General features: G+C 51.8%; 1 protein-coding gene across 1 annotated transcript; it reads left to right on the plus strand.

The window, feature by feature from the left end:
• Positions 1-2,553: 2,553 nt before the first annotated feature.
• Positions 2,554-4,487, plus strand: LOC134364156 (zinc finger protein 252-like). Its single transcript, XM_063080068.1, has 5 exons — positions 2,554-2,634; positions 2,872-2,946; positions 3,281-3,407; positions 4,009-4,122; positions 4,404-4,487. Exons 1-4 carry the CDS (start codon positions 2,620-2,622, stop codon positions 4,014-4,016), a joined length of 225 nt encoding a protein of 74 aa, XP_062936138.1. The 5' UTR covers positions 2,554-2,619; the 3' UTR covers positions 4,017-4,122; positions 4,404-4,487.
• Positions 4,488-7,832: the final 3,345 nt, after the last annotated feature.

The raw sequence follows: 7,832 nt of genomic DNA on the forward strand, positions 1-7,832 counted from the left end.
TCCCCACTTGACCCTGGCCCCTCCGCCCACCGCCTGCCCTGGGCCGCCCTGCACACGCGTTTCGGCACCAGCGGCTGGTTTCCAGACTCCAGCCGCCCGTACGGGTCTTGTGCCTCGGCTTCCTCGTGTACGACGCAGGGACGAGGACGCAGGCCCTCCTGGAAGGCTGTGAGGATTGGACTTAACACGCCTGAAGAGTTTAGATCAGCGCGTGGACTTTAGATCCAGAGTGGGCGCGAGCTTAATTCCCAGCCCGATCGGGAGGAGGGGAGAAGGCGTCCGAGGGAGGCGCGTGCTGGGCCGCGCGCGGTCCCGGGAGGGGAAGGGCAGCTGCTGCGGGCCGGGCCTCGGCCTTCCCCACCGCGCCCCGCCGGCGGAACGTTCGCGCCCGCTCACCCGCAGGTCCCGCCGGAACGCTCAAACCGACACTCCGGAAACGGACCGCGCCGCCTAGAGCGAACCAACGGCACCCTGCGATCCGATTGGCCGCTGAGCTGGGGGCGGGGCAGAAGTGAGGTGGGTATTTCCGGTCCCGTGGGTCTGGACCCCGCGCTCCTTCCCTCCAGCGGCCGAGCAGAGTGAGTCCCGGCCCGGGGCGGGGAGGCGCGTAGGTCCCCGCGCGGTGGCGGTGGGCCGCGCTTTCGGGACGCTGAGGCAGGGCAGCGGGTGGGTAGAGAGGCGCCTTAGAGGAAGGCAGTTGGGCATGGTGGGGGGACCGGCGTCCTTCAGCAGGAGTGGGTGAAGTGACAGCCACGTCGTGGCGGAGCCGCGCGGCTCGGGGCTGGGGAGGGACGGAGGCCGGGCGCTGGCGTCGCACCTCCGCGGGACACGGCCGGCGTTCGCGCGTCCCTGCGGCAGGCGCGCGGGAAACGGGCTTGATGGGGACGGTCGGGACTTCTTGTCTGTGGTTGGCGGGCGCTGAGTTGAGCAGCTTCTGTCCGTTCTCATTTGACTCTGAAGACAGACCCGTGAGGTAAGGGTGGTCTGTGCAGGACTCGAGTCCCTTCCCCGAGACCCCCGGTCGGGAGGTGGGGTATCCGGGCTGAAGCTCAGCCCTGCCGGCGGCAGCGTGGCCCGCCTCCCCGGTGAGCCCGGCACGAAGGCAGCACGAGGGGCCGGTGGTGCACAGCGGGGCCCAGGTAAGGGCGGGCACCGGCCCGGGCTGCCTGTGACCCGGGAGAAAGCGTCACGCGTGCGGTGGACGGGCCGTCAGTCAGCTTGGGCTCGGCTGCCAGTCAGGGACGACCTGTCCGACAGAGGCTTAAGTGCTGAAGATGGGGCGGACAGGGTTTGTTCTGGGATGTCGGGGCTCCAGAATGTGTCTCCAAGGTTCTGTGGCTTTCCCTGGTGGCCACTCAGGACGGGTGTTTCTCCTGGTTTCCTTTTTATCATGGCAGGAGAAGTCCTTCCTAGAAACCTCTTGGCAGACGTCTCTTAACATCTCGTTGACCGGAACTGGGCAGTGCGGTCACCTAGGGACAAGGGAAAAGGGCACATTTCTTCCTGAACTAAACTAAGTGGTCTGTTAGCATGGAGGGGATGTGGGGGTGCGTCTGGCGGTGTGTGCAGAGGCCAATTGGGAAGGTTTTCCTTGGAGTGAAATCTCATGTCACTTGTCAACGCTAAAATAAAACCAGATCCGTGGTTTTAAATGTTATCTTTATACTGATAATTCCCAAAGTATACCCAGTCAGCTTCAATCTCTCTTGAATTTTGGACTTAGGTATCAAAATAACTTAATTTTGTACTTGGAAGTCTAATAGGTGTCTTAAATGTAACATGTACAAAATGACTTTTGATTTTTATTCATCAGATAAATGGAAATTTAATAATTTCAGTTGTTCAGGCCCCAAATCTTGGTATCTCATCCTAAATGTAATTCATCAGCAGGTCTTATTGCCTGTATCTTTGAAATGCATCCAGAATCTGACCACATCTCATCATCTCTGTCATCACCACTCTGGGCCAAGACACTGTTATCTCTAGCTGGATCGTGGCTGGAACCTTCCAACTGGTTTTCCTGCTTCCACTCCACCCAACCCACCCGTCTGTCCTCAGAGCAGCAGCTGGAGAGACCACAGACCTTGCAGACAGTTCCCCTCATGTCCAGTGTAAAAGCCACAGCACTAAGGCCTGTGAGGCACCCACCCTCCTCTCTTGCCCTCCCATACCCTGCTTAGCCCCTCTGGTCCCTTGCCCTTCCTCGAACACATCAAGTAGGCCTGCACCTCAGGCTCTTTGCACTCCTGCCTGCCCATGCCTGGGATTTGCCTCCCTGATAACCACGTGGTGCCTGCCCTTAGGCCGTCCAGCTGTGCTTCCATATGGCTTTATCAGAGGTGATTTCTCTGGCCGTTCTGTGTAAAATGTCTCCTGCCACCAATTGCTGCCCTCATGCTGCTTCCTACCTTTTGTCCTTTGTCATCACCCAATGAGGCGTTGTGTCTGTCAGCCTCACCATTCACTTATGCACTGCATTAGGGCAGGAGCCTAGTCTGCTTGTCCTCAGCTGTTTGCCCACTGCCAAGGACCTTGTAGGTGGACCTGAGAGATGCAGCGCATTGTCTCCCCAGGCCAGGTGCAGTGCCAGGGTCCTTGCTTTCACACGGTGGCCTTGGGATGCTGTTGTATCAGGTACTTCAGCGAGGCCCTGCTCTGGAGTTGCAGGGGTTGGGGGCAGGGAAGTAGTGAGTGGATATGGTCTCAGAGGCTGCTGGGTGCCTAGTCCATCCACTCTTCATGGGGTTTTCAGGAAGTTTATGACCGAGTCTCTGTTGTCACAGACCTCTTGAGGTCCAGCCCAGAAGTCTCAGGAGCTGTGGGGAGCAGAAGGTTGGTCAAGCTCCATCACACTCTTCCCTCTCCTTGCAGCTCTGTCCATCTCCTCAGGACAAGCTCAGAGACCTAGTGATGGCTGTCCAGCAGCTCCTTCCTGGTGGGCTCCAGGTGAGTGGTCCTCTGTGTGGCCTCAGCCCTTTCTTGGTGGGAGTCTCTGGTCCCAGAGGGAAGATAGATCCCTCTCTCCACTGATATCCTCAGCCCCTGAGTTCACATCTCTGAAATGTGCTCCACACCTTGTTTTTCCCAGTCCCTGTACCAGGCAGGGTTGGGGCAAAACAAGATGAGGCAATATGGTGTTTGCCTCAAAAAGCTCACTGTGGTGGGGAAGGTGGGTACATGTGTTCAGAGGGATTTTGCAAGTCCTGAGCCTAGTGCCTCCTCCATCCAGGGCCCAACCTGGGCCTGATACTGGGGCTGCCGCATGATCTTGTCATTCCAGGTCTTGGTTTCCTTTGAGGATGTGGCTGTGCTCCTCTCCCGGGAGGAGTGGGGCCGTCTGGGCCCCACTCAGAGGGGCCTCTACAGGGATGTGATGTTGGAGACCTACGGGAACCTGGTCTCACTGGGTAAGTTCCCTTCCTGGGACTCAGCTCTTGGACTTCTGCTCCGTGAGCAATCTTGGGGACTGAGCGCGAGGCTCAGAGGCAGGTCTGTGCAGAGGAAGGAATGGGCGGTGCTGCGGCCCTGTCTGACCCTCCCTGATTTCTCTGTAGGAAGTATGGAAGGAGACTTGTTTGTTGCACGCTTAGTTTACTCATGTATCATTAAGGTCAGTGGTAGGATACACAGTTTATGGATGGGCCTGAGGCTCAAATATTGCACTTTCTGAAGTTCACACAGGCAGTTGGTGGCAGAGGTGGGATTTGAATCTGTTTGCTTTCAGAGCCCTGCCTTCCTTATACCAGAATGTGCTGCTTCCCTTCAGCCCTTCTGCTGGGCATCAGCACTTCCTACTGCAAGTTTTCTACTGTGATATGTTCAGGCCCCAGCTCTGTCCTATCCATGGTCCCCAGGAGAGCTGGATTTGACCTTTCTTCAGCTTGTGCAGAGGGCTTTGTCTGTCTCCAGGGTATAAAGACCGGGTGGCAGGGGATGTCACAACCAGTGCACAGTCCTGCCCTGGCCCTGGGATGAGTCATCAGGGTTTGCTTCTTTTCTCTGGAACAGGACTTTGAGGTTCCAAACCTGATGTCATCTCCAGGCTGGAGCAGGGGGAGGAGCCGTGGACCCCACGCTCACTGAGAATTGTGGGGAGCTGGAGCTGGAGGCACAAGAGTGAAGGTGAGTCTGCCCCCCCACTCTTTCCTGCTGGCAGGGCCCGCAGCTTCCCCAGGCCTGTCTCTGCAAGCTCTCTTGTCACCCCCAGGGCTTTCTTTCCCTTCTCCATTGTCTTTCCTCTCCTCTTTTCTCATTGTTAATGGCCTCTATTATCTGTCCGTTAATGGGTTCATGTTTTCCTTACTCTAGAATATGCTCTCTCAATCCTGGAAAAGAGCTCAAGTGTCTTTCCCTGGCAGCTGGCTCCCAGTCCCCTCATTTTCATGTCATCTGCTCTTTCTCAGGCCTTGCTGGCTAGCTCTGCCTTGGCTGCTTGGGAACACCACTTGGAGAGATATCCTCCTGCCAAGTCTGTCAGTCCTGCCAAATCTCACTCCCACCGTTATTCACTCAGAGTGTCCTAAGCTGATTCCGGGCCTTGGGGACTCTGACGAGTTAGAAAGGGTTTTTTCCTCGGTCGTGAGGGGACCTGGGCATGTGAATGGTGAGCAGAGTTCTGGTGCTCTGTGCTGCTACACAGCTCACACCGACTGGTCATTTGTGCTTAGTGCATGCCTAGCACTCTGCTGGCACAATCCACCAATATTGCTGCAGAGTTATTGCTCAGGAAACTGAGGAACAGGAAGGATAAGTTGTTGGCCAGAGATTGCACAGCTGGCCAGGGACAGAGCAGGATTGGATCCCTGGCAAACTGGCTCCAGACCCCATACTTATTTATTTATCTTTAAAGAAACAGCTTCATTAAGGTATAACTAGCATACAGTATGCTACAGGTATTTAAAGTGTGTGATTTTAGGTGTTTTGGCATATGGATATGCATATGAAATAAACATATCCATGACCTGCAGAAGTTTTCTGATGTCCTTCTGTAATCCTTCCTGCCTGTATCCTGATCTGCTTTCTGTCATATAGATTATACTTTCTACATTTCTAGAATGGAATCAGAGAGCATATACTGTTTTGTCTGACTTCTTTTACTCACATAATTATTCTGAAGTTCATCTATGTTGTGTATCAATAATTAATTTCCTTTTATTATAATTATTGTTTTGGTGCTGGTTGGTACAGGAGTCTGAACACCTTGACCTCTCTTTTTATTTTCAATTAGTATTCTGTTATATGAGCGTATTACCACTTGTTTATCCATTCTCTGTTAATGGACATTTGGGTTGTTTCCAGTTTTGGTTAACACAAGTAAAGCTGCTGTAAGCATCTGTACACAAATCTTTGTATGGTCATAGATTTCCTTTTCTCTTGGGGAAATACCTATGAGTGGAATGGCTGAATTACATGGTAGGTGTATATTTAACTTTTTAAAAAACTGCCAGACTGATTTCAGAATGATTTTCAGAATAATTTTACCTTCCCACTAGCAGTGTATGAGAGTTCCACTTCCTCCACATCCTCACTAGCACTTGGTGTGGTTATTCTTTTTAATTTTGTCCACTCTCCAGGATCTTGTAGAAGGGGAGATCAGCATGACCTCCCATGGGTGTTCACGGGAGATGGTGCCACACATACACAGAACTTCCCCGGCTAGCACCCACCACATCAGACCCACTGAGTGAGCCCCCGTGTTTCACAGGATTGCGGTGTCTGTGTGGCACAGAGGAGAATCTGTGTTACCCAGAGTAGTGGTAGGCAGGTTAACAGAAGATGTCTCTGCAATCAGTAACCACCAGAAAACACAGCTCCTGGAGGGCTGCTTGGATCTGGTTAGTGAAATGACACTTCCAGGAGTGAAGTGTCCAGTGATAGCAGTGGCTCCTGTGGCAGCAGCAAACCTGAACCCAGCCTGCTGACCAGGACTGCTGGAGGACATGACACTGACATCAGCTGGGTCTTCAGTGGCAGTGAAGCTTCTCCCAGGTCTTCTGCAGATTTATGATGTAGATGCCATCACTTTTGCTTTTGTAGATGTACTGTTCCATTGGAAGAAGTCACAGTCGGTTCACAAGGTTGCACCTAAGTGGGATTCTGCTGCAAGGAATTTGAGGACATCGAGGGCTCCAGATATTGTGAAAGTTTCCCTCTAAATTATGACAGGAATCCAAGACAGTGTTGTGTGGACCTTTCTCTGGGTAGCACAGAAAGCTGAAGGAGTTATTTCTAGTCTTCATGTAATCTGCGAGGATGAAATTTAACAGAAGCCTTATTTTCCCTATTTCACAAGTGAGGAGGCTGGTGATCTGGGAGATTAGTCAGTTGCACACAGCTGGGGAGTGGCTGAGGCTTGGACCAGGGCTGTTTGGCTTCAGAGTCTGTTGTTTCTTCTGCACCCCCTGAGACCAGTGTGGACTTTGTCCTTCCACCCAGTTGCGGGGATATTCACATTCCTGCAGCTGATCGTTGGACGTTCTCCTTCTGATGAACTTGTGGTGTCCTGTGCTTTTGCCTCCATTTCCTGAAGAAGAGGCCTGGGATGGAGTGGGTGTTTGCTGGTCTTTGGCTTCATGCTGGGCAGGAGAAGGGGCCTGAGAGGGAGCTGAGAGCAAGAGCTGAGAGCAGGAGGGAAGGAGGTTGCAAGGACAAGGACGCCCAGGTGGGAGAGTTTGTCGAGAACAGGCTGGTCAGTTGGATATGGAATGTGTGTGATTTTAAACATGTGACCAAGTGTCAGGCATTCATCAAGGCTCTAGCTCGTGAACAAATGATGAGCAAGTTAGGCAGTGTTCTCGCTTCTCTTGGTGCCTTCAGTGTGCAGGGGAAGAGAGACCTGAACAGAGAAATGCGAGTTGAGGGGCAAGTAGGCTGGGCCATTTCTTAATGGGTTGTTTGGTTTTTTGCTATGAGTAGTAGGAGTTCCATATACAGTTTGGATATTAACGCTGTCTTAGTCCATTCAGGCTGCTGATATAACAAATCACTACAGACTGGGAGGCTTACAAACAGTAGAAATTTATTCTCCATAGCTCTGGAGGCCAGAAGTTTGAGATTAGGGTGCCAGCATGGTTGGGTTTTGGTGAGGGTGCTCTTCTGTGTTGCAAACTGCCAGCTTCTTGCTGTGTCCTCAAGTGGTGGAAGGGGTGAGGGTCTCTTTTGTAAGGGCACTAATCCCATTTATGAGGGCTTCGCCTTGTGACCTAATCACCTCTGAAAGGTCCCACCTCCTAAAACTGTTACCTTGGGGGTTAGGATTTCAATGTATGAATTTTGAAGGGACTCAAATATTCAAATGCCTTAACAGATACATGGTTTGTATATATTTTCTCCTCTTCCATAGGCTGCCTTCACTCTGTTGATTGTCTCCTTTCTGTGCAAAAGCTTTTTAGTTTGATGTGCTCCCACTTGTCCATTGTGCTTTAAGGTTATATGCAGAAATTATTGCCAAGAACAATGTTAGGAAGCTTTCATCCTATGTTTTCTTTTAGGAGTTTTATAGTTTCTGGTTTTATGCTTAAGTCTTTAATCCATTTTGAGTTGATTTTGCTTATGGTGTAGGATAAAGGTTCAATTTTATTCTTATGTGCACGGATATCCCGTTTTTTCCAACACTGTCTGCTGAAAAGAGTCTACTTTCCCCATTGCATAGTCTTGGCATCTTTTTTGAAGATCATTTGCCTGCTTACTGTAATGTGTCCCTTGGCAGGGATACGTTCTGAGAAATGCATCCTTAGGTAATTGTATCATTGTGTGAACGCCATAGAGTGTACTTGCACGAACCTGGATGGCGTAGCCTACTGCACACCTAGTCTGTGTGGTATGGCCTGTTG

Source organism: Cynocephalus volans, chromosome 15 (assembly GCF_027409185.1).
Source record: "Cynocephalus volans isolate mCynVol1 chromosome 15, mCynVol1.pri, whole genome shotgun sequence".
Classification (NCBI taxonomy): domain Eukaryota; kingdom Metazoa; phylum Chordata; class Mammalia; order Dermoptera; family Cynocephalidae; genus Cynocephalus; species Cynocephalus volans.

Coding starts and splice junctions, on each gene's coding strand:
- LOC134364156 (XM_063080068.1), top strand. Junction 2,947..3,280: donor TCCTTCCTGGTGGGCTCCAG/GTGAGTGGTCCT, acceptor TTGTCATTCCAG/GTCTTGGTTTCCTTTGAGGA.